This window comes from Pleurodeles waltl, chromosome 12 (genome assembly GCF_031143425.1).
Source record: "Pleurodeles waltl isolate 20211129_DDA chromosome 12, aPleWal1.hap1.20221129, whole genome shotgun sequence".
NCBI classification, from domain to species: Eukaryota; Metazoa; Chordata; class Amphibia; order Caudata; family Salamandridae; genus Pleurodeles; species Pleurodeles waltl.
In genome coordinates, this window is record NC_090451.1 from 40,855,201 (window position 1) to 40,881,820 (window position 26,620).

Sequence of the window (26,620 nt, forward strand, 5' to 3'; positions counted from 1 at the left end):
GTGGTACTTTCTTTGGATGACAGAATGGTGTTCAATAACACTGAATGGAATTACATATTCACAGCTCTTAAACAGTTGGGTTGCGGCTCCAAATTCTGCAAGGCTGCAGGTCAACAACACGTCACAGGTCCTGACCACAAAGTGGGAGAGTCATTCATGAATTCTTCCAGTTGAAATGGGGGCTTACTGTGCCCACATTGAGGTGCATCCCTTAATGCAGAGAGGGCAACCTCTTACGAGCTCACCTTCCACTTTATCCCTCACTGGAGATCTGTAGTTATTAAAGATGCATCTTCCCCAGAAATTTCTTCCTGCACCTGAGCTGGGTATACCTGCGCCCTTTATCATGTCACCCACCAAAGTGACAGCTTTAAGTTGATCTCAAATAGGTGTGCACATCCCCTAGTAGTCTGTATATTCAGCTGCCTGTTTGCCTCTGCCTGTCTTATTCGTAAGTGATCATGCACCTTCCTTTAATACATGCATGACTTTTACATATGGTATTACTGGTTTTAGTATGCTGTATTTTGTTCAGGAGGCCCTGCACTTTTATGTTTTTTTCCCCCCCAACATTTATAGTGTTTTTTTAAGACAAAAATAACAAACAGTATATTCTCTCTCTCTCTCTCTCTCTCTCTCTCTCTCTCTCTCTCTCTCTCTCTCTCTCTCTCTCTCTCTCTCTCTCTCTCTCGAGCATAAGCAGGAGCTATGGGTCACTCAGATACAACAGCAGTGCTGGAGAGCTGATGGTTTTTTCAAAGGATCTTTGGTATGGTATATAGGGGACAGTGTGAAAGTACTTTCGTTTTCCCATGGTTACCCCCACTTTTTGCCTGCTGTCAGTGTGTTTTGACTGTGTTCACTAGGGTCCTGCTAATCAGGACCCCAGTGACTATGCTCTCTCCCACTAAATTTGATTTCTTAGAACCTAGCACAACCCACAATGGGCATACTGGTGCCCCCATATAAGTCTCTAGTATATGGTACTTAGGTACCCAGGACATTGGGGCAACAGGGGTTTTCCTTGGGTTGCAGCATGTACTGTGCCACCCATGGGAGCCCTTGCAAAATGTGTCTGCAGGCCTGTCATTGCAGCCTGCGTGAAAAGGTGCATGCACTAAAGGTCACTGCACCAGGTCACTGTAAGTCACCCCTATGGTAGCCCCTCCCAGCCCAGAGGGCAGGGTACAGTTACCTGTGTGTGAGGGCACCTCTGCATGAGCAGAGGTGCCCCTGCGAACTCCAGCTCCATTACATTACACTTGACTTCGTGAGTGCGGGGACGCCATTCTACCCATGTACTGGACATAGGTCACAACCTACGTCCATTTACATAATGGTACCTCCGAACTTGGTCATGTTTGGTATCAAATATGTTCGAATCATACCCCAATACTATTGCCAGTATTGGTTGTATGATTCCATGCACTCTGGGGGCTCCTTGGAGGAGCCCCAACCTTGCTCCTGCTAGTCGTCTTGGTCTTTCCAGACAATCCGTGCTGCTGCCACCCCTCAGACAGGTTTCTGCTCTCCTGCTGCTTGACCAGTTGGGGCAGAGAAAGGCAGAACAAAGAATTTCCTGTGTGAGAGGGAGGTAACATCCTCTCCCATGGAAATAGGTGTTTCATGGCTTGAGAAAGGTAGCTTCCTCAAGCCACCGGTATGCTTTGAAGGGCACATTTGGTGCCCTCCTTGGTTTGCACCAGTCTAGGGACCCACCGATCCCTGCTCTGGTGTGAAACTGTACAATGGTTCTAGGGGTGACCACTCCCCTGCCCATCACCACCCCAGGGGTGGTGCCCAGAGCTCCTCCAAGTGGCGACTTGATTCTGCCATCTTGAATCAAAGGTGGGCAGAGGCCCCTGGGAGCATCTGAGTGGCCAGGTCAGGCAGGTGATGTAACAGTCCCCTCCTGATAGGTGGTCACCCTGCTAGTTGGCCAATCCCCTTTCCTGGGCTATTTATGGTCTCCCTCCCAGGTGGGTCTTCAGATTTGACGTGCCAGATTCTAGCAGGACTCCTCTGCATTGTTTACTTCATCTTCTGGCCACTGAGACCGCAACTGTACCTCCAGGAACTGACAATCTGTAACTTCAGCGACAACTCCGCTCTGCAACATGGTTTCTCAGGCTCCTTCCAGCAACTGCAACATTTTCCCGGCAGTGCATCCTCTGAGGGCGACGAGTCTTCAGCCTGCACAAGTAAAAAGGAAATCTCCCTTGGAGTGAAGAAGTCACTTCCCTGCATCCGCAGGCACCAACTGCAATGACGACCGGCTGTGTGGATCTTCTCTCCTCTAGAGGTACGTGGATCCTGCATTACAGGTGGTGGTCTGGAGTAGTCCCCTTGTTCCTCTCTACCGGCTGCCCTTGTGCACTGCGACTCTTGCCACTACCAAGTCTTGTTTGTTCCTCCCCAAAGAGATCTTCAGGCTCCATGTAGCCACGGCCTCCAGCACTTTACTTGCAAAGCACAGTCTCCTGCCTGCTGTGCCAGCAACGTGGGACTCCTCTTCAGGTGTGCTGAGTGGGCCTTACTGCAACTCCTGTGCCTGCTGCCTGTGAGCCGCCTGTTGAAGCTACCTCCTCTTTTTGTGACTCTCCCAGATGCTGAGGGTCAAACACGAGACTCCCCTCCTTGGGTCAAGTCCCCTGGACCTTGTTGGTCCTCTTCAGCCTTGCAAAACCTTCTTCTCTGACTCGTGCATTTGCCAAGGGTTGTTGGTGGTTTTTGAGCACCACTGACTAACTGCATCACGACCACCGATGTGGGACATCATTTGCATCACTTATAGAACGCCTCTTCTCCTGTGTTGCACTGCTGACCTCCTTCGTCCGCCGTTGACCTCGTCCTGCATCCACAGAAGGGTTGGTAGTGGCTCCTGCCACAACTGTACATTGCAACTCGAACTGGACTTGGTCCCCTCCCTTTGCAGGTCCTCTTCTGTCAGGTTCCACCTTTTGGGTTTTTTGTGTCTTGTCTGGGACTTGTACAATCCTCTTCCAAAGTCCACCTGTTAGTTTTGGGGAAAACCAGGTACTTACTTCTGTTCTCCTGGTCGCTGGAGGTCACTCTTGTTCTCACCTCTTGGGGTTCGTAGTTCCTGCAACTTCCTTCTACTGATTCCACTTCCTTGGGTGAGGGACTGCCTTTCACATTCCACTTTTTTAGTATATGGTTTGGCCCTCACTATTCGCTATTACCAATGCCTATTGCTTTCCATGCTATTTCCTGATTGCTAATGTATATGTAATAGTGTGTTTACTTACCTCCAGTTGGGGTAATTACCTATACAGTATTTTAGTGATTGTGTTGCTATAATAAAGTACCTTTATTTTGGTAATACGGTGTGGTTCTTTCATGTGTGTAAGTGCTGTGTGACTGTAGTGGTATTGCATAAGCTTTGCACGTCTCCTAGATAAGCCTTGGCTGCTCATCCACAGCTACCTTTAGAAAGCCTGGCTTCTAGGCACCGCCTACACCTCACCAATAGGGGATACCTGGACCTGGTATAAGGTGATAACACCATAGGCTAGCTTCCTACAGACCGCTTCTGGATAAGGTGTTCCACCACATTAGATTTATGGTCCATGGTTCAACCCAGATCCTTACCCTTGAGTCCAGGTTGGTCAAAGTGGTTGGCAGTTGTCAAATAGAAATCTGATGGTCTAAAACCTGAAATGCTTCCTTCCTCCTTAAATATTCTGCAGGTCTGTGGCTTTATCTTGCAGGGTAAGAACAGAACAACATAGCCCCCCCTTACTGGAGCAGCAGACCAGCACAAGCCTTTTATGTGGTGCATAGAATTGTGGTGTGTGGATTCAGCAGTTGGCCGTAATCGACTGTAAACTGTCAGTGCATGTATGGGCCAAAACTTTCAAAGACAATATGTTAAAGTGTATGTGTGTGTGTGTGTGTGTGTGTGTGTGTGTGTGAATATGTATATGTTCAGCACATATCTTGCACAGGAAAATAGTTGGTTAATGAAAACCTTTTTATGCAACACAAATTCTAACAAAAACTCAAATTAATTTGAACATTTTAAAGACTGCAAGAACATCATACACAAATGGACTGTTAGTGTATTTGTCTCTGATTTTGGGTGGTTGGGTTGTAACTCCTTTTTTTTTTTTTTTTTTTAATAGTTGATGTTGGTACTAAAGAAACAGCTGAAAATCTGGCCCGGTTTCTCGTTGAGATGGGGCCTGAACTGTCTGAGTTTAATTTGGACGTTCTTTCCAATAACCCTGAATTTTGGTAAGTAATGAAGGTGATCTGTTTTTTTTTTTTTTTAAAGATATTGTGAGGCCTTTAAGATGTTTTATGTTCCTCCATTTTTTGTTTTGCTCTCACCTGTTGCTGTTTGTAGCTTCATGTATGTGATCGCTTTCTTAATTTAAAAAAAAATCATGGGAACTGGAGTTCAGGGAGACCTTTGGAAATATTTCAGTGTAGAGGGTTTACCGCACATCAGATTGAAATTCCTTCTAGTCCCATGTATGTGAGCCTGATAATAGGAAAGAGAAGGTTGTGGGAAGGGTGATCTTGGAGGGAAAGACTTCTTCTTGGACAGAGTCCGGTAAACAAAGGATTCCTCTTATTTTAATTATTTTTTAATACCAATTTGAAATCACTCTGCTGTCAACTACTCAGGGAATGCTGAGGCTGGAGCTTGCAGTTTGCTTGGCTGACCAGCACAAACTCTTCGGGCACCTCAGTGTGTATGGTCCTAAAAATTCCAGCACGGTTATACATGTTAGGCAGTGAACAACATTCCCTGTGCCACTATGGAGTAACTTAAAATGAAAATGTTGGCAATATGTTGAAAATATTTTATGGGTGCAGCCCTTCAACAGTAGGCCACAACTCTGCCCCAGCCAGCAGTATAATGGCTAAAAGCAGGCTCTTCAGTAACAGGTGGGCTGCTATGCTGTGGGATAATTCTTCATTTTAGCACAAAAATAGACCATACCTCAATTTTTCATGCCAGGCTGGAGATGATGCTCTACCTACTGGTCTTTTTGACAGGACCAAACAAGACATATGATTGAAGCATAAGTTGTTTAAAAATTGCAGAATCTTTAACATCTTAGTTGCTGCTTTTCTTCTGTAACCTGAAAATCCTGTTGTGTACTTTCTGACAGTGGGCTATGTCCCCTCGATGCACAGAACAATCCAGCAGCATCTTTCTGGTGACACCGTGTACATTTGTGGACAGTTGTCAAATGCACTATCTTAAATGATTAATTCATTTATTAATTTATTAAGTGGGCTTTTTCCAGTGGGCATCATGACAATAAGACAGCGAAGAACAAAAGGAGACAGTGAACCAGAACACTTAAAGATTTGTTGTTTAAAACATTCTTGACCGCATTTTGGAATGTGATCTAAGATCAGGCCACAGTGTAGTATCTTATACCACTAAGTCTGCTTGGAGCTAATGTTGTAAAAGGTCTGATATACCTCTTCTCCTGTGCAAAACACTTTGAACTGGATTATTTCTGTGCGTTTTAACAGATCTGGAAGGAGCTGAGGTCTCACCCAAGAAGAAAGACCGGCATGACTCCAAGGCTTGTCGAACCTCCCTCCAAAATCCTTCAATTTTAGGACAGCACCATAGTGTGTGATAGAACGTGCCTGTGTCCCCACATCTCCACAAGCAATCTACATGTGTTGCCCTCCCCATTTTGTACAGTAAGGATCTTGTGTAACACACACGGTGCAATACATTAAATTGTATTTGTTTGAGCGATGCAGGAATGGCTACCTCCGCTGGGAACATAAGCGCCTCCACCCATTCTGCTTCCTCCTGTTCCCCTCTCCACTCCAAGGCAACCACTGTATATCTGACATTTGGTATTCTTTTTGTAGATGTAAGAATGGCACCACCCTGTCAGCGTCCCACACCTCAGGCAGAGATGATACCCCAGCCCCGAAACCCACACAGAGCAGTCATCTTGGGCAACCATGTGCCCTCCCAGATAGGTGTTTTCTGGGTCAAACGGTGGACCCACCTCATTTCTCTTGCAAGCATGTCTGAATGACCGTCACTGTTGCCAGGCTGAATGCGGGTCTCAGTTTTCCACCATAGAGCCAGAGTAGGTAGCTGTTGCTGTTCATGGATTCACTGTCCACCGGAAATACCAGGTCCTCCCAGGAGGCAAAGGACCAGTGATTGACTATACTCACTTGTGCCGCTTCATATTATTTCTGAATGTTTGGGAGGGCGATTTCCCCCCACCCCCTCATTTTTTGACATTTGCAATGTGCGAAGGACCACTCTGGACTGCCCACCTGACCAAATATGTGTGCGGACTAGGGTTTCAACTCTAGTGAAGAACAAGTCTGGAATAGGGTGTGGGAAATAATTCTTGAGGACATAGAGGAAATGGGGGAGAGCTACCATCTTGAATACCGCAGCCCTCCCCATCAACGAGACTGGGAAGGACTGCAAATGTTTAATATCCTTCTCAAAGCTTTTTAGTAGGGGAATAGGTTGGCATTGTTGTAGTGGGTGGATTGTCTAGTGATCCAAATCCCTAAATATTTGAACCTGTCTAACTCGATCCTCAGAGGTAGTGCCAGTGTTTGGCTTGGTGACCATGTGCCCACCAGGAACGGCAAGGACTTGTCCCAGTTGATCCCAAACCCCGAGACTTCACCGAACTCCCAGGTGTCCGATCGAGGGTACCTGTGTCAACTATAACAGGATATCATCGGCATACAGAGATGCTTTCCTCTCTGCCTCTGCTAATTGGCCATCCCCATATTCTAATCCAGTTGGACAGTCCCTCTATCACCAGCGCGAATAGCATCGGCGACAGATGGCAGCCCTGTCTGGTCCCCCTATATAATCTACATTCTCTTGAGAGGTATCCGTTTGCCTTCACTTTTGTGCAGGGTTGTCATATAGGATTCTGATCCACCTTCTGACCTTAGGGCCGAAGACAATTTTTCCCAGGACCTCAAACATACCGCCATACCACAGAATCGAAGGGAGACTATTGCTCTCCCTTCCTCTAAATTTATCAGAGCCAGGTTATTATGAAGCCTCTGGAGATTCAGTGCCATGGAGTGGCTGGGTATGAATCCACACTGGTCTGGATGGACCAAAGTCCTCATTACTTTCCTAAGTCTGGTCGTCAGCACTTTAGCCAGGATTTTGATATCAACATTTAACAATGAGATCAGGCGATAGGAGTCACTACAGTCTCTGGGTTTGCCCAGTTAGGGGATCAAAATAATCATGGCTAATCGCATGTCCCTAGGCTGTTCCCTGGTTTCAGAGGCCTGTAATAAAGCTGCATTCATGTGTGATATTGTTAATTTATTGAGCTTTCTGAAAAACTCCCCTGGGAACTCATTGGGTCCCGGGATTTTCCCTGCCTGCAGTTACCCCAACGTCCGACGTCAGTACTTCCTCCGTGATATCATCCTCTGGCTTTTTATGGGGGATAGCCATGCCATACGACAATCAGCAATGGATCATTCTTATTTCCTCCTCTGGGATTTTGATACAGAATTTATAGAACCCTGCCAGTTTGGTAGCCAATTCCTCCACTACACTTTTGGAATTCTTAACTGTTTCCCACGTGGTTGTCCTCAATTCTCCAATAAATGAGTCTCTTCGTTTTTTTTGTTTTTTTTTGTTTGTTTTTATCTATCCTAGCTAATATATTGCCTTTCTTAGTGCCAGCCTCATAGAGACATTTACTTTTCAAAAGATGTTGGTGTTTTACTTCTCTGTCTACAACGTTGTATTCCTCCCTTTTCTGCACCGTCACCCTCTTTATAGCACTACTTCACTTTCCAGGGTGAGTAGTCTCTTCTGCCTCTCTTTCCTGTCCCCCACCTCCCCGACAGGGCTACTCCTCTTATGGTGGCTTTAGAGGCTTCCCATAGGGTCACCGGACTCTGCACTGATGCTGTATTTTTGGTGAAATATTGCTGAGATGCTTTCCCTAAATCTTCCACAACTTTTATGTTCCTGGTGCTGCCAGGTTTCCATCCTCCAGTTCCACCTCCAACACAGTGGTTGGATCCCCAAGGACCTGGTGACCCAAAGCGGGGCATGGTCGCTGACTCCCTGTGCAAAGTAGATTGCGTCCGTAATTCTAGGTAGCATGTCTGCAGTGGTAAAAAGATGATCTGTTCTTGAGTGGACATTATAGGCAGTGGAATAGTATGAGTAGCCTCTTTCCTGTTAATGTAGAGTGTGCCACACATAACAAAGGCCCATTGCATGTGTGAATTCTTCCAGTTGGTCTGTGGTAGGGTGCCCTTTCATCGTTTTACTAGTTTTGTCCAACCCCGAATATGACTAGATTAATATCTCCTCCTACTTGTGTATGTGCATGTGGGGCTTCCATGACTACTGCACCTATCTTTTGGAGCACCTCACCCTGTAGTCTCAGGGTAGCTATACATTAATCAGTAGTAGGGGAATACTGTAATATTCTCCCCAAATCGCTAAATAACAGCATGTATCAACCCCAAACCCAGAGGGGAGAATATCCCTACATGTGATAAACATCTGGGAGGTATGACAAGAGGCCATCATTGTTAAAAGGTCCTCCCAGGTACATGCCATCAAGTTCATCTGCCATGTCCTTTGGCGGGAGTAATGCGGTCAGGCCGCAAGCCGAGATAGGCCTAAACCAGTTCATGCAGAGTTCCTCTGCCTCTCAGCCCAGCAGGTCCTCCGTCATGGGGGTCACCTTTTGGTAACTGTTCCTCATCTGACCCCCGCTCGGACCCAGAGTCTTCTGTACCACTATTGCTCACGTCAGGGGTGAGCTTCCTCCAACCGGTGCTTGTTGGGATCCCATTCTTCAATTTGAGATCTCGGAGAGTCGTCACCTGTGCAGCCCTGATTTGTTCCTGTGTTTTGGTGGCGACGGACCACTTTTGAGGTCTAGACGCCCTTAGTTTCTTTGTTTACCTTGTCCAACATTTGCTACTGTCTTCTCTCTGCAGGTTTTTGTGTTGAAGTCCTTGCGTTTCAAGCAGGTCCCACGCCTCCTGCAGCGATGTTAGGAAGTGTGTCTTCCCCATGTGTTTGATTCAGAGTTTTTCTAGGTACATCAATGCGTATTTTCGTTTTAGTTGTCGCAAAGCCCTTTTCACTGGGAGGAAGGCTCCCCTTTGCTTTTGGGCTAGGTTTGTGTAGTCCGGGTATGTTCATTTCCTGTCCCTACATCTTCCAAGGGCCCCTCTTCCGTGCCATCTGATGGAGCATATCTCAATCGCAGAAGTTCATTAGCCTCACTATTACAGGCCTCAGAGGAGCTCCTTGCAGCAGATGGGTTGCCGGGATCCCATGGGCCCATTCTACTGAGAAGAACGTAAATGGTGTCCCCCACCAGCACAACATCACCCAGCCAGGTCTCGATATGTAAGTCCAGTGACAGGCCCTTCATCTTTTCTCGGACCCCCCATCAGGCATATCTTAAGCCTCTGGGACCTGCTTTCAGTGTCTTCCAGCTTACCAGCCATCATCTTCAGGTCTTTATCCAGGATGGCCATCTTTTGAAGGAGATCCTTCACTTGTAAGACCGTGGTTTCCAGCTTATCTTATGTGTCTTTGACTCAATCCGTTATTTTTTTATGATCCGCCTGCAGAAGGCTTACCTCGCCCGAAAGCGCAGCAGTCTGTATCTCTAGAGCTGTTTTGGTATCTTTGATTGCCTCTAGAATCACTGTTGTCTGCTGTGCCACAGCTGCAGTCTCGTCTCCAGCTTCTCGTAAGGGGCCCTGAGGGCCACACTCCGCAGGCATCTCCTTGCCACCTTGTTTCCCCATGGCCATCCACTAGTGCTATACCTGTGTGGGCCTGGACAGGCAAATCAGTGAAACCTGCCGGTCAGGAAGGCAGTCAGGTCAACCCCCCCATAGTTCTTTATGGATTCAGTATCAGGCCCCTGTGGTCCTCCACTACCCCCAATGGAATGGACCCCATCACATTGTCACCCCGGGGCGGGATGGTGGGGTGCTCCCAGTTCACCTTCAGGGTTCCACCGTCGAGTTCTGCTGTCTGGTCTGACCCCAATTGTGCCTGTCATGTCTGTGCCCCCGCGCGCCACTAGATAGTTCAGAAAGGGGGGTGTAAGGGGAAGCTTTCACCGCTGTTGCCAGGCCAGCGTTACTCCTGCACCAATATCAGTCTCTTGGTCATAGTGTCCCAGGTGTTGCGGGGTGGAGGGGGTTAGGAAGACTCGCTGTTCCTCACCAGGGGGGGTTGGGGGGAGGTGTCCTCATGGTCATCCACTACCCTGGTAGGCTGGGGCCCCATCACATCCCTTCCCACCCCCGGGGGGCCCCGGCCCCCTTCTATGTGCTGTTGTCAGGTTCTGCACCTGGGTCCAGCCCAGAATGGGAGCACCAGCTACTGCCACGCCTGTGCCCCACGTACCCCTAGGCAGCCCAGGAGAGGGGCGGCCGGAGGGAAGGAGGACAACCCTGGGCGCTGTTCCTCGCTACAGAGGAGTGAATGAGAGCACAGTACCTTTGCCCAGCCAAGGGCACAGGCTGGTCCAGCGGCGTCCGCTGGCCCGCACCAGTAAAATGGCAGCCGCCGAAACTCCTCCGCATCGGGTCATTCAATCCTCTGTGTCGCCGGGCAGGGATTTTGTTGGGCCAGTGAACCGCCAAGGCTCCGTCCTGCCCCTGCCTGCAGTCCAGCGCTCCCCGGTCTGGGAGAAGGGAGGTTCTCTCTGTTGTGCCGCCGCCGCTCTGTTCATGTCACAACCTACTCGTAGTCTGTGACCCACAGGAAGTGTGTCAGGCTTCTGGTTCTTGTAAGTTGTGCCTTGGCCCAAATAGGGGTGACCCTTTCTGGTAGCCACGGTGCTGCTGATGGAGGGAACGCCATACGCAGTCCGTGCCCTCCAGAAGGAGTCCCAGAGGGAAGAAAACCCCAAAAGGGGAAAAATCCTCAACAAGAGGGAACTCCTGAAACAAACAAGAGTAAAAGAAAATCAAAACAAAGGGAAAAAATGACCAGGAAAAAGCTGGAACAAAATCAGAGTTTCATTAGCAGATGCAGAGAAACGGGAGCGAAGATCACCACAAACAGGAAGTGTTGCAGCGCAAAAAACAAGAATCACACACCTTTATATCCCCCAGGAACAGGAAGTGACCGACAGGAAGTAAAAAGGTGCCATCTTGAATTGGGATCCAGTGTTAGAATGCCATAGAAAAAATACCATAGTGAATAGAGAACCAGTGCATGCAAGGAAAAAGGAAGCATGCTGGGAAAAGAGAAAGAAAAATGGGAAAGATAATAAGTAAAAATAAGCTGGAAACAAGGGCGACAGGAAAGAAAAGAAGAAAGAAAAGAGGTGAGTGCAGGGAGGAGGATCTACTGGGGAAGCGCCGCACTGAAAAGAAAACTAGGCCCCATGCCCAATTTGGGGCCTCAGCACATTTGCAAGGCGCGGGCCGTCCTGCAGCCGCGCACCGCGTCCCAAGCCGAACCTTCGGATTGCGGAGCGGCACGCGGCGCGGCCGCTCAGTCCATGTGCCTATGACTGCCCATGTGTGGCCCTGTTGGCACCTGTGCGCTCATGCCTACCCATCCAGGCCACCAGCTCGGAGGTCCCTTTCACGGTCGCCTAGAATGAATAACTGTTCACGGCTTGGGGGGAGCCTGCTTCAGGATAATGTCCCCTCTTATTGGGCAATGACAAGCGGAGCTCTGGACTACACAATCGACTCCACTGCAGGCTTGGTCACGCCATCAGTCAGTCCGTTCTTAAGGTCCTTAAGCGTGATCTAGCTTAAGAAGCATCTAGGTATCATCCGCATTGAGCAGAACCTCGTAGCCAATGCTGCAAATTAAGCCTCCTGTGGGTTGGATAAAAATATTGAAGAGGACTGTGGAGACCCTTGACGGGCTGCAGAGTCCATTCTTTTGAGTGTTATAGCAGTAGGGAACCGACTGGTGGCACCCGAGAGGAATGAAATTAACCACTCAAGCGCTGATCCCATACCAGCTATTTGTTGTACACAAAAGATAGGAATAGCATGATCAACCATGTAAAGGCAGCAAACATCTCGTAATCACCTTCAATATTACAGCACATCAAGGTGTTGTGAGACGAGAGATAAGGTAGTTGTGTAATGTACTCTCTGAGCACCCTTTTTTTTTTGTTTTTCTTTCTTCTGTCTTCTGTCGTATACCTAAAGTAATGCCCCTGCTTCTGAATTATTTCTGTATAGTGAGTCGTGTGATTAAGAGCTAGCCTAGAGGTGATTTTGGGGATCCATTGCCCCACATCTGTCTTGCTCTGATCCCAGTCCATCTGTGGAACTCGCACCTCCTTGTAAAAGTTCCACCACTTGGACTGCAAGATTGGGGATTTCTGCAGCCACAGGGTGAATTATTCAGTCTGCACCATAAAAAGTGTGATTTTTGTGAGAGGTATGAGTAAATTAGTCCCTGCTTTTAAAATGCCAATCTTAAAGGTTAGTCTGTATTCAGAAAGTCGATCTTTCATCAGTGATCAACTTATAGGAGATGTTCAATGAACATTTATTTGCATTTAAACACCCTACCACAGTGCAGTTTAAATTATGAAAGGTATGCATACGTTACTCTGCATTACTTCACTATTCGGAACAACATTTTTATGTCTCAGCTTCTCTTTTGACTCCCCTCCCAACCTCAAGCATAGATGTGTACTAATTATTGAACTCCTTTTACAACCTTACCTCTTCCACCGAACATAATTGGACTCCTTCTCCTAGCTGTTTTTTTTTTTTTTTTACAGCTATTACCTACACGAAAAGCATATTTGGAAAGCTTTCTACTGCCAGTTTTCCACTTCCAGGTGCTCCATTTTAAGGCACGTGAGAACTTTCCCTTTGGAATAGTTTGCTTACAGTGCAGCTTTGCCTGCCCAAATGCAACACCACCACTATACCTAGGCTCAAGTATGCACAGTGAGCAGTATTGAAGGGGCGGGCATCTGGTTACAATAAGATGGATGGATTTTTTTTTTAACACCATGCTATAATGCAATGAAAGGGGTCTTCCCATTTCCCATCAGACATAAGATATTCAGTGTTCATTCTGTTTTGACTTGTTTATTGTTTACCACATTGTAGCTAAGAACAAAATTTAATGTATTTAATATTTATTCCCGTCATATTTCCAGAATTTCTTAACTGTGCCCTTGTTGAGATATTGTAGGTTGCAGCCTTTCGAGGGCTATATAGTCTGTGGCTTGTAGTTAACATTTGCGTTTTAGAGGTGTGGAGATGGCAATCCTGTTTTCTCTTTGAACCAAGACATACCCGAGTATCTTCCCCCGTACTATCAGCAGATGGTGTCCGTGCACTATTTTACCCAAGTTCAAGGATTTTTATCTTGTTTGCTTTTCAGGTTTTTGAATGAAAAACAAAGTCCAGCATATAAATTCTACTATATGAAGCTGACAGAATTCCGCCACGCAAGTGGCTTAACTTATGATCCCCATGCATCTAGCAACCAGGCAGACGCTGGCCCTCAAGACTCCGAATCTAAAAACCTGAAACGCCAAGAACCAAATCAACCAGAACGCAAGGCATTGGGTCCAAAAATCTATGATCCTGATTGTGAACACGTTGAACGCCAAAAGGTCATATCTCATATTTCAGGGTCTCTTGTTTCCTATTTTTCTGACAGTAGTCATTCGGATGGAGAAGACCATTCACACCCGACTCCAAAACACAAAAGACGCATGTATCGATCTTTCCTACTACAAGATGGTACACTGAAATCCCATTATCCACAAGATGAGAGGTCGCAAGCTTCTACATTTGAAGATTGGAAGCCTCGGCTCCAAAATCCCAAGTCTCCCCCTCCTGTGACCCAAAGTTCTGTAAGCAAAGATCACAAGCCTGAACCCCCTCTTCCACAAGATGAAAAATATCAGTCACTTCTGCCCCAAGATAGAGAGTCGGAAATTCTTGTAACCCAAGGACAGAAGACTCCATCAAAAGAAGCGAGTCTTCACTCTCCAGATCACATGTCTGAACCCCTGAAGGCTATGAATCAGGAGTCAGACAAACTGTTATCCCAGGATCAGGCCCCTGAAACCACATTATCCAAGGGTCAGGAGTTTCAAACTCCTTTATCCCAAAAACAGACATCTGAAACACCTCTTTCCCAAAATAAGGAGTCAGGAAACCGATTATCCCAAGTTGAGCCTGAAGACAACCTTTACAAAGGTCAAGAGGAGACATCTCAGTCACAACTCCTGTCTAAAGATGAGCCTGAAACCCCACAAGCCAAAGATTTGGCACCTCAGCCTCAAGATCAGAGGTCTCAGACCTCTCTCTCTAGGGATAAGGAGCCGATTCCCCAAGATGAGAAGTCTCAGTGCCTTTTACCCTCGGATCAAAGACGAGAAATATCTCTGCCACAAGATCGAAGAACCGAACCTCAAGAGCAGACGAATACTTTTCAGGATCAAAGGTTTCCTCCACCTCCATTCCAAAATCTGATTGCACCTCCCTCTCATTTCAGAGAGCAGGAGCCAGGGACCACACATCCAGCACACCAGAAGCCTCAACCCCAATATCTGGTTCAGCACCCAGAAGATCAGCAGTCTAAACCTCCTCATCCCCAAGAGCAGAGGCCTCAACTCTTCTTTCCTGTAAATCAGAATCCTCAAAGTTGTCTCCCCCAGAGTGTGAGGCCTGAACCCCCACTACCTCATGTCCAAACACCTTATCCTAGATATCCTAATCCTCAACCCCAGCCATCCCAGAATTGGATGTTTCAACCCCAGGATCGAATGCATAACCAGGCTCTTCCAAGATATTATAATCCTCAAGTCCCTCCACCCAGCGTTCAAACCTTTTTGCCTCCTGCACACCACGTGCAGATCCCTCAACTCTCTTTACCCCGAGGTCAGATACCTCTGCCTCCCATTCCCCAAGTACTTCACCAAGGGCAGAAACTTCCGCTTCCCGTTCCCCAAGATTGGAAGCCTCAGCTCCCTCCACCCCCCATTCAGACATCAGCACCCCGCCTATTTCAGGGTCAGGTGCCTTCACCCCAAGATCAGAGGCCTAAGGGCTCCCTTCACCAAGGTCTGGCACCTTCGTTCCCTCTACCTCTTGAAAGGATACCTCTGCCCCCTTCACCTCAGGTCCGTAACCCCCAAGATCTAAAGTCTCAGTCACTTTATTTTCCAAATCAGACACCCCAAGCCTCTATTCTTCAAGATCCAAACCCCAGGCCAACTCTTCAACAAGGCATGAACCCTCAATTTAGTTTCCTGCAAAATCAGAAGCATGATTTCCCTCCGTCGCATGATTGGAAATCTCAAGACCTCCAGCATCTACCCACTCCACTCCCTGATCAGAAACCCCCACTTTCTCGTCTCCAAGATCAAAATCTTCCCCATTTCCCACAAGATCTAAAAGCTCAGTCACTGGACCAAACAGCCCAAACCCCCTCTCCCCAAGACCAGAAACCACAACTCCCTCTCCCGCAAAATGAAAAGCCTCAGTTGTCTCTTGTCCAAGAACCAAAGTCCCAAATTCTTCAACCTGAAAACCAGATGCCCCAACTCCCTCTCCCTCAGGATCAAAAGCCTCAAGTGTCTATTGTCCAAGATCCAACGCATCAAATCCCTCAATCCCAGGACCAGAAGCCCCAACTGTCGCTTGTGCAAGGCCAGACACCGCAACATGCTTTACCCCCAGACCAGAAGCCCAAGCTCCCTCTACCTAATGACCAGGAACCTCAACTTCAGCTACCCCAAGAGCAGACTCCTGAACAGTCTGTTGACCAAGATTCGAAGCCACCCCCAGCTAAGACTTTATATAAAGATCAGAAGCCTCCCACGCTTCTGCTACCAAATCAAAAGCCTCCTACTTCTCTGTCACAAAACCCAAAGGCTTCAAACCTACTCCCTCAAGATTGGAACCTTCACATTTCCGTGAGGAAACTCATGCCCCCTCAAACCCCGGATACTCAGAAGTTTAAAACTACTTTAGGTCAAGACCAAAAGCTAAAACATCATCTGTCCCAAGACCAAGCTCACCTGCCCCAAGATGGGAAGCCTCAAACCTCTGAAACCCAGAATCCCAAACCTCAAACTTCTGTCTCCATACAAGAGGAGCCCCACACCCCTGAATCCCAAGATTTGAATCAACCTTCTCGTCCTCAAAATCCTAAGAGTCAAACTCCTTTTCCCAATATTCATAAGCACCCTTCACTTCTTGCCCAAGATCGTAAGTCTCACACCCCGCAGTCACAGAATACAAAACCCCAAATGCCTTCACTTCAGAATTTAAAGCGTCATCCCACTTCCCCGCAAAATCTAAAGAGTCAGACTCCTGTTCTTCAAAGGCAAATATCACGCCTCTCTCTACCCCAGGATTGGAAGCCTCAAACACCACTTCCTCCGAAGTATGAGAAATCTCAACCACTTTTCCCCATAGAACAGAAGTCTCAAATATCACAGTCCCAAAACCAGAAGTCTGAAACCATTGTTGGGGAAAATAGAGAGTCTGATCCCCTTCCAAAGCGAGCTTGGAAATCTGAAACGTCTCTCCCGCAAGATCGAAAGCCTCATGCTCCCCTCTTCAAAATTCAGAGGTCTCTCCTCCAAGATAGGAAGAGACAGTCCTTAGTATCACAAAAAGAGATGCCTGAAACTCCAGTCCTTCAAACCCAAAAGCCTGAAGCAGCTCTGATTGAACCTTCGAAGCCTCAAAATCCTCTCTCCAAAAACGAGAAGACTGAAACCTCTGTCTTTCTCAATCGAAAGCCTCAAACAACTGTACCCCAAGGAAAAGATTCTGAAGCTTATCCAGCCCAAGGCCAGAAGCCTCTTTCACAAGATAAGGAACGCAAAGACTGCTTAATTGAAGATTTAAAGGCTCAAAATAGTGCACTACCAGTTCAAAAGCTATCAACACCTCAACATTCGGATTCCACCCTTGAGGGCCATAAGGGTTTTAAGCTGGTTCCCTCAGAAACCTACTCTTCCAAGCTTAGCAAGAATGAGTATTCTGATGATTCAGATTCTGAAGGCCTTGGCCCTGTTCTTCCAGAGTTTAAACCTCGAAGTTCCCTGGTTAAATCTGCCAAACACAAACGAAGTAAACGGGTGCGTCAGTTGTCGTCCCCTGAAATTCAAGAAGAAAAGGATAGTAAGTCATCAAAGAAGTCTTCTCGCAAGAAAGCCAAACGAAGAAAACGTAGTGCATCTCCAACAAAATCCCCTCATCGTCGAAAAAGAGCCAGGTCTCCGAAGGCTGCCAGTGTGTCGTCCAAGAAGTTGTGCTCGGATGATGAGGCAAAAGGCAAGTATTCTTATGGTTACATTCAAATAGAGCTGACTGTTAAATTCTTTGTTCATTTTGTGTGAATTGACTGTGGAGGCTGTTTGAGTGACAAAGTTTTCTAATATCCCGTAGGGTGTTCGCCAACTAGTGTTGTCATACTTCATTATTCTGCAGCACAAGCTAGAGTGATGTTTCCTACAAGTATAGAAGTGAGCAACTGTTCACTCCAGCTTTCATTCATGCCATGTTTTACAGATGGGGCGGTGTAGGAAATCTGCCTTTTCTGAGTGGCCAGCCTGTATTTTTTATTTTTTGTGTGCATTTTGCTGATCCCTATATTTCCCCTGGATTTAGGACTCAGCACTTTACACCTGCTCACTAGAAAGTAAAGTGCTTGTTCTCCCATTTAGGCATGGTCAAATTGGAATATTCCTAGCTGATATATTTAACTTACCTATAAGTCGCTAGTGTATGGTACAAGGTGCGCCAAGGGCCTGGAAGTTGAATGCCACCAGTAGTCTACATCACTTCTTCTTCTTTTTTTTTTTTTTTTTTTTTTTTTTTTTTTAATGTTTCCTTATTGGCATTTTTATCCTAATACTTTTTCACAGTATCGGGAAAAAAAGCCAGAGGCAGTTCAGTGCTGCCATTACACTTGTGCAATGATGTCACGAGGAGCAGTTACAGAGTTGCATTGTAAGCAGAGCATCTCCGTAAAGCAATCAAGTGATAGCATACCAGTAGTTTCAAACACACTTCTAACTGATTCAATGGAAATGGTAAAACCTCCCATCTCCTGACCCTGTGGTACTTGCGTAACGGGGTGCTTGCCGAATATGTTAGTTGTTTTTCTTTAGCATAGTCTTTGAAGGTTTAACAATAGGCCCATCCACATTGTCTCCAGCTTGCCGATAGCCACTGGCCATTCAGTCAGTGTAATATGTATGCAGCCACCCCCAGCAAACCTGTCTCCCTCCATATTTCTATCGCCCTTATACATCTAAAGAGGGTCATCCTCCTCAAGTGCTGCCAGCTCCTGCATCATTGCTCCCCATGATAGGAGGTCCTCTGCTACCTTCTTATTTCTCCTCCTCATATGTGCCTCTTCTGCTCTGCATCACCTCTTGTGCTATCCACTAAAATGTATCTTGTCAATGGGACTAGCTTGGGAAATAAATAACAGCTATTTTTAAAAATCTAGTTCAATGGTGAAGTCAGAATTGCAATAAATATTAAGGAAAAGCAACTTTTGGAAAGTAATTTTTCCCTGCCTGAGGTTCTTGGAGTTTAAATGCGCATTTTCTGTCGGCTATTAATTAGCATGTAAAAAAGGTTTTAAATGCTTCCCATGAGAAAATAATAGGCTGGCCTGAATGGGTATAGGTGACTCCTCCGTATCTCCGGGAAATATGGAAGGGGGGGGGCTGAGCACATCCTTTTTGACAGTAGCGTGTCAAATTCTGCTTCACAAGCCCTCTGAGTTTACATATAACACTGGAGGTGCACTTAAAAGGAAGGGAAATCGAATGCCATAAACAATATTTGTGTATGAACTGTCTGGTTGGTGGAAAACCTTACTTTTGTTCTACAAGACTTTTGTCTTTCGGTTTATTGGTGATATAGAGGCTGCCTCAGACTAACTGGATGTCAGTGTTAGATGTGAGAAGCAATAGTATTGTATTACTTCACCCATGCCCTCAGAGCTCAAGTGATGTGGCCAAAGACTTTCCCAATCTTGAAAATGTCCTATGTGGGTACAGTTGACCCCGGGAATGTTTACCCTGTTGGTTCGGACATGGCCAGGAGTAATTTCCATCAACTAGCTTGTTCCAGGCATAAATGTGGATTTTGCAGGAACACACTTCAGAACTGTCCTGGACCTCTGGAAGACTTGGAAGAGGACTGAACCTGCTGCCTGTGACCTGATAAGAGCCCTGCAGAAATTGACCGGTCTTTTCTTGTACCCAGAACAAAAAAGGGGACTTTAGGGGTTATAAGACTGACCTGGTAAACCTACAGGGATGCAGCAAATTATAAGAGATTCTTCAACCACCAGCTGACCAGTGGAAACTCCACCTTGACTGGACCCTGCTGTTTTCCTCTGCCTGACTCCAGTAGTCTCTAAGTGCCTTCCCAGGGGTCTTCTGGAGCTTTATAAATGTATTGCTGTGGTGGATTGGTACTTAAAGTACTAAGTCAGAAGGTACAGTCTTGGACCAGGAGGAACCCTGTTGGTATATCTGACCTGTGTTCTATTGTTGCTAGCCTCAAATTGTGCCTAGGTCCCAGTCTACCTCGATCATGGGCTATCATTGGCACTTTGTTCTTTAGGGCGCTATTTCTACTTAAACCTTTGAAAAATCATGGATGCAGTCCCTCCTACTGAAAGTTGGTAATTTCTGTATAATTTTATTACAATGTACTCTATTTTACTAATTCATTTTGGGATAACTGTTTTTATATTACTGTTTTGATACTGCTTAAATACTTTACCCATTTCCCTAAGTTAAATCTGTCTGCTCTGGGCCATTGGTACCAGCGGATTGAGCTTGGATTTATTTAGTGGTTTTAGACTTTCACCCTGATGAAGGCTGTGATTATTTCTTGAGTTAGGTAGTTACCCATGCTATGTAAACCAATTTGTTACTGGTGGAAAGTAGCAAATCTGTGATGGAGTACTCACCGAGAGCCTGTGCACTGCTTCTGTGAAGAAAAAATTGTTGTGGATGTGAAGGACTCGATCCTCTGCACTTTCTTAGGCATATGATGGACTGTGTGCTCCTTATTGCAAATGAAAGTCAGTTTAAAAATGAATCTGCGCTAGATAAACAGTCACCAAGTTGCTCACATTTGTGGTAGTCAGTGCAAGAATAAAGCTAGCATTAGAAGAAGTGCAGAGAGTAAAAAATATATGTAAAATACCTGAATGTAAAATAAGTCCAGATGGTAATTGTTAAATGAAAATTTGATTAGTTGTAAAACTTGTGAAAAGCACACTGTCCCATCTAGCTTACCCTGGCGGATCAAAGATAAAACACACATAAATTACATTTGCACAGCTCTGCAATTCAACCTTCATGTGGATGCCATGCAGTAGTTCAGGCAGATTAAATAAGCCTGCTAAAATCTTTCATATTAATTCAGAAGTACTGTGACAAGTCCAGATACCAGACAAATGTATGCAGCTGCTGTATTGCGAAATCCAAGGATGTAGTTCCGTCTTTATAAGTGACATCGTTTGTTTCACTGTAAAGCGGAGGCTCGCTGTTGCACCAATGGCAGTCATGATGGTGATTGCTGGTGTTCTGTTTTAAGCCTGCCTACTTTAATACCATTTTTACTGTGTGAGAGGTAGTAGAAGGGCCTTGGAGTGACCGGGCCTGGATAAGGGCGAGAACGAGAGCCATTTGGTGTGTTTAGAGGAGGTCATGAAAAGAGGTGTGGCTTTGTGCCAAGACTCCCTACCCTCCTGAAAGAAAGAAAGAAACAAAAGCTTGAATGTCTTAAGAAGGTTGCTAAACAATCCCCATGGACATAAGTTGTGCAAAGAGCCCTCAAAGGAACTGGAAATCCCTTTTGTAATCTAGCTCATATTTCCTTGCACTGCATGATATGGCGGGTGACCAGGTGAAAAAAGCTGATATCATGTAATACACAGAGGCAAGTCTGCTGCAGTCATTGTTCTGGCCACAGCGCTGTGCTTGATAACTGATGGCCAAAAGTGGGGATGTAACAGCACATTGCAGTTCCTATGACCATCTTGACTGTTGTACCACCTGTACCTACTTGGACTCACAACCTCAGTCACTTTTTACAAGCTGGTGGATCATACACCCAGTATTGTAGTCTGAACTTTTGTGTGCGCACTGTTTTCTTTATGTACTTCCTTTACTGGGTGAATTGCGATGCAAGGTCTCTTACTGCTCACTTATTTCACTGTAGTCATTTCAAAGCGACCACAGAGATGAACTAGTCATTAGAAGGCAAGAGGGCTCATTTAGTTGAACACTCCTTCCGAGCACTTTGTACAAAGAAAAGGTTGCTGATTCACATCTTCACAGGACATACTCAGTTTTTCAGACTTTTGAGTTTAAATATATACTGTAAAATATAGTTCTATGCAATTACAAAATCAGTAGTCCTGACTGAAGCATAATAAATGAATTCATGGGTACAGCCAACTTTATGTTTTAATTTGTGCTACAAATGGTGCTTGATGCAAAAAGGGATTTACTTAAAAGGTTGAGGATTTTGTGAGCACCTCACTCCATGTCATTACAGAGACAATTTCCAGTTCCAGGCCTTTATGTATCAGCTAAATGCATTTTGGGTGCTTGTTGCACCTGGCCCTTTTTGCAGGGTCATCCTCCATCTTTTTGCCTCCCTCCTAATTTTTCTGACTAGTTTTTGTTGGCTTTAGGACTCTGGGCACTTTACCACTGCTAATCAGTGCTCAAGTGCACATGCTCTCTCTGTAAATTGTATTGTTGATTAGTTTATTCCTGGTTGGCATATTTGATTTTTACTGGTAAGTCCCTAGTAAAGTGCACTAGAGGTGCCCAGGGCCTGTAAATCAAAGGCTACTAGTGGGCCTGCAGCACTGGTTGTGCCACCCACATTAGTAGCCCTGTAAACATGGATCAGACCTGCCACTGCAGTGTCTGTGTGTGCAGTTTTTAACTGCAGATTTGACCTGGCAAATGTACCCACTTGCCAGGACCAAACCTTCCCCTTTGGTACCTGTAAGGCACCCCTAAAGAAGGCCCTGGGTAGCCCCATGGACAGGTTGCAGTGTAATTAAAATATAGGACATGTACTGGGGGGTGTTTTACATGTCCTAACAGTGAAATACGGCCACATTCGGTTTTCACTGTTGTAAGGCCTATCTCACTCGTAGGTTAACATGGGGGCTGCCTTTAATTCACTTTAAAGCACAAATTCCCTTTGCTTGCAGATAGAAATATGGAGTTTAGGGTCTCTGAACTCACAATTTAAAAATACATATTTTAGTGAAGTTGGTTTTTGGATTGTGAGTTTGAAAATTTCACTTTTAGAAAGTAGGCATTTTCTGGCTTCAACCATTCTGTGACTCTGCCTGTTTGTGGATTCCTCATCTGGGTCAGTTTCACAGTTGGGCTGTTTACACTTCTCCTCTAGACAGCGACACAAAAGGAGCTGGGATGTAACCTGCATATCCTGATGAACCATGTGTGCTGAGAGGGAGGGGAGGAGTGGTCACTCAGACCTGAAATGGCTGTGCCTTCCCTCACACAATGAAGTCTCCAACCCCCTGGTGGGTGTCTGGGGCCTGGACTGGACAAGGAAGGATCTTGCAAACACGTGAGACTTTGCTTTGAAGTTTGCCAACTTCAGAGGCAGAAATGGGTATAAATAGTAGACCCAAAACCACAGACTTTTTAGAATCTTTCTGGAATCAAGAGGAACCTCTGCCCAGGAGAAGAGCTGGAGGAGGAGTACGGTTTTGCTATGTTGTTTTACCGGACTGGCTTGCAGTTGCTGCTTCTGCCTGAAAAGAGTGCAATGGATGAACTTTGTTGTGTGTCCTGCTTGAGAAAGTTCTTCAAGGGCTTGGAGTAGAGCTTGCCTCCTGTTGGAAGTCTCATGGATATCAAAGACTTCAGTTTCCTCCTCTTACAGCACTGGGAACTGTGTGTTTTGTGCTGTTCAAGGCGAAAAACCATTGTGACGCCGTCAATGACAGTGCTGGCCTGCATCGCCTGCTCACACTGCAGCCTGGGCATACCTGACGACGATGCTCCTGACACCGCCACTGCTGCCTGCACCGTGGCCTGTGGACACTGCCCATGAGGTACACGAAGCACCGTCCCGCAGCCCCAATTCCAAAGGTACTGTTTGCGGCTCTCCCTGCAACGCAGCGGCTGGTCTGAACTGCTGGTTTTCTTGATCACAACGCCATGATAGCCCCAGGTGGAGCTATCGACTTCAAAGAACTGTATTTTTGAGTAAATCTTGCAGAATTCATATTTTTATTACTGTATGTTGGATGTTTGATTTTTGGTCTTGTTTTATATAGATAAATATTGGCTATTTTTCTAAAACTGGTGTGGTGTCCTTTTGTAGTGATTTCATTTATTACTGTGTGTTATGGGCAAGTGCTTTACACAATGCTTCGGAGATAAGCCTGACTGCTTGTGCCAAGCTACCACGGGGGTGAGCAGGGTTTATCTGAGCGGGTATCTTTCTTATCCTGACTGAAGTGAAGGTCCTTACTTGGACAGGGTGCAAGCCATTTGCCAACTAGAGACCCCATTTCTAACAGTGCTGTAGACAGGGAGTAACATGATAATCTTGGTGGGGATATTTTTGAAGGATTATGCACTGAAAGTGCGTTTTGACTGCAGTTCTAAGGACAGAAGCATCCATTTACTCCATTTATGTTGAAACTGAATATGGTAATTAGCCTCCTGCTGTAGCTAGATGATTCCTGTGCTGTTAATCATGTGTGCTTCTCAGATGCATTTGCTATGCTTGTTGTCTCCAGCACATTTTCCCTAAAAGAAGTTCCTTGTATTCTTTCTTGTTGAACATTTATTAATTAATTTTTTAGCATATATGTTCAATGGCATGCATGGCTCTAGATACATGTGCTTTGCATAAGTACACCATCAAGTGTTGGGCGCGGAGTGTTGTAAGTTGTTTTTGTTCAAAGAATCTTTTCGAGTCATGAGATCGAGTGACTCCTCCATGCTCAAGAGGAAATAGGACATCAGACAGCCCTCTCAATTCGAGACTCCGAGTCAGACATTGATTCTGATATCGAAAGCCAGTCCCTTCCAGCAGCACAATATGTGAGTACACCAGCCCCATCTTCACACACAAAGGTGGTCATCAGTCCACCACTGCCTTCAGGCCATGGTCGGATCCGAAAATTACATTTAAATGCCCGCCCTCCAGCTTGGCACTGAAAATTGCCAAAACCAAGATGTCTTCGGCACCGATCAAGGGCTGAGCAGCATCCCATCCGATCTCAGGATCGAGTCGAGCTTTCGAATCCAGCACCTAAGCTCTGAAAAAGCAGCTTTCAACATCAGCTTCCGAGCTGACACCTTTGCTTTGACAAAAGGCTTCAGTTCCGAAAACTTCAGACCCAAGGAAAAAGACTTCCAAAGACTCCATTATTTCATCACAAGGGCTTACAACAGTAGAGGCAATTTTAGAAGTAGTGGACGCTAGTCAGCACCAGGTCCATATACAAAAGGGAAAGTGGAAAATAATTGCTTCTCCCCCGTCCCAATTGAAAGGACACTTCCCTTTCAAGAATCATTGGTGTAGGAAGTTGGCTCTGTATGCACTATTTCAAAGTAAGGAATAGTATGCACAGAGTGCAAGGGTTCCGGTTAGAAGTAAGATAGTGGCAAAAAGAGATAATAATGCTCTATTTTGTGGTAGCGTGGTCGAGAAGTAGGCTTATCAAAGGAGTAGTGTTAAGCATTTGTTGTACATAAACACAGGCAATAAATGAGGAACACACACTCAGAGACAATTCCAGGCCAATAGGTTTTTGTATAGAAAAATATATTTTCTTAGTTTATTTTAAGAACCACAGGTTCAAATTCTACATGTAATACTTTGCATGAAAGGTATTGCAGGTAAGTACTTTAGGAACTTTGAATAATCACAATAGCATATATACTTTTCAAATAAAACACATATAGCTATTTTAAAACTAGACAGTGCAATTTTCACAGTTCCTAGGGGAAGTAAGTAATTGTTAGTTCTTGCAGGTAAGTAAACCACCTACGGGGTTCAAGTTTGGGTCCAAAGTAGCCCACCGTTGGGGGTTAGGAGCAACCCCAAAGTTACCACACCAGCAGCTCAGGGCCAGTCAGGTGCAGAGGTCAAAGTGGTGCCCAAAACACATAGGCTTCAATGGAGAAGGGGGTGCCCCGGTTCCAGTCTGCCAGCAGGTAAGTACCTGTGTCTTCGGAGGGCAGACCAGTGGGGTTTTGTAGGGCACCGGGGGGGACACAAGTTAGCACAGAAAGTACACCCTCAGCAGCACGGGGGCGGCCGGGTGCAGTGTGCAAACACACGTCGGGTTTGTAATAGGTTTCAATGGGAGACCAAGGGGTCTCTTCAGCGATGCAGGCAGGGGGGGGGGGGGCTCCTCGGGGTAGCCACCACCTGGGCAAGGGAGAGGGCCTCCTGGGGGTCACTCCTGCACTGGAGTTCCGATCTTGCAGGTCCTGGGGGCTGCGGGTGCAGGGTCTTTTCCAGGCGTCGGGATCTGGGAGTCAGGCAGTCGCGGTCAGGGGGAGCCTCGGGATTCCCTCTGCAGGTGTCGCTGTGGGGGCTCAGGGGGGACAACTTTGGTTACTCAGAGTCTCGGAGTCGCCGGGGAGTCCTCCCTGAAGTGGTGTTTCTCCACAAGTCGAGCCGGGGACGTCGGGTGCAGAGTTGCAAGTCTCACGCTTCTGGCGGGAAATGCAGTTGTCTTTAAGTTGCTTCTTTGGAAACAAAGTTTGTAAGGAAATGCCTCCTTGGCATGGTTGCCCCCTGACTTTTTGCCTTTGCTGATGCTATGTTTACAATTGAAAGTGTGCTGAGGCCTGCTAACCAGGCCCCAGCACCAGTGTTCTTTCCCTAACCTGTACTTTTGTATCCACAATTGGCAGACCCTGGCATCCAGATAAGTCCCTTGTAACTGGTACTTCTAGTACCAAGGGCCCTGATGCCAAGGAAGGTCTCTAAGGGCTGCAGCATGTCTTATGCCACCCTGGAGACCTCTCACTCAGCACAGACACACTGCTTGCCAGCTTGTGTGTGCTAGTGAGGACAAAACGAGTAAGTCGACATGGCACTCCCCTCAGGGTGCCATGCCAGCCTCTCACTGCCTATGCAGTATAGGTAAGACACCCCTCTAGCAGGCCTTACAGCCCTAAGGCAGGGTGCACTATACCATAGGTGAGGGTACCAGTGCATGAGCATGGTACCCCTACAGTGTCTAAACAAAACCTTAGACATTGTAAGTGCAGGGTAGCCATAAGAGTATATGGTCTGGGAGTCTGTCAAACACGAACTCCACAGCACCATAATGGCTACACTGAAAACTGGGAAGTTTGGTATCAAACTTCTCAGCACAATAAATGCACACTGATGCCAGTGTACATTTTATTGTAAAATACACCACAGAGGGCACCTTAGAGGTACCCCCTGAAACTTAACCGACTATCTGTGTAGGCTGACTAGTTTTAGCAGCCTGCCACAAACCGAGACATGTTGCTGGCCCCATGGGGAGAGTGCCTTTGTCACTCTGAGGCCAGTAACAAAGCCTGCACTGGGTGGAGATGCT

General features: G+C 46.3%; 1 protein-coding gene across 2 annotated transcripts in view; it reads left to right on the plus strand.

Annotated features, from left to right (window-relative positions):
• The window catches only part of LOC138268622 (mediator of DNA damage checkpoint protein 1-like), a 142,386-nt gene that overhangs the window by 54,212 nt on the left and 61,554 nt on the right, over positions 1-26,620 (plus strand). For both annotated transcript variants that reach the window (XR_011200038.1, XM_069218457.1), the window contains exons 6-7: positions 4,146-4,257; positions 13,385-17,304. Coding sequence is in view for 1 of the 2 variants with exons in the window: in XM_069218457.1 (XP_069074558.1) it covers positions 4,146-4,257; positions 13,385-17,304 (4,032 nt within the window). In the remaining variant the exon portion in view is untranslated. The remainder of the gene's footprint in view (positions 1-4,145; positions 4,258-13,384; positions 17,305-26,620) is intronic.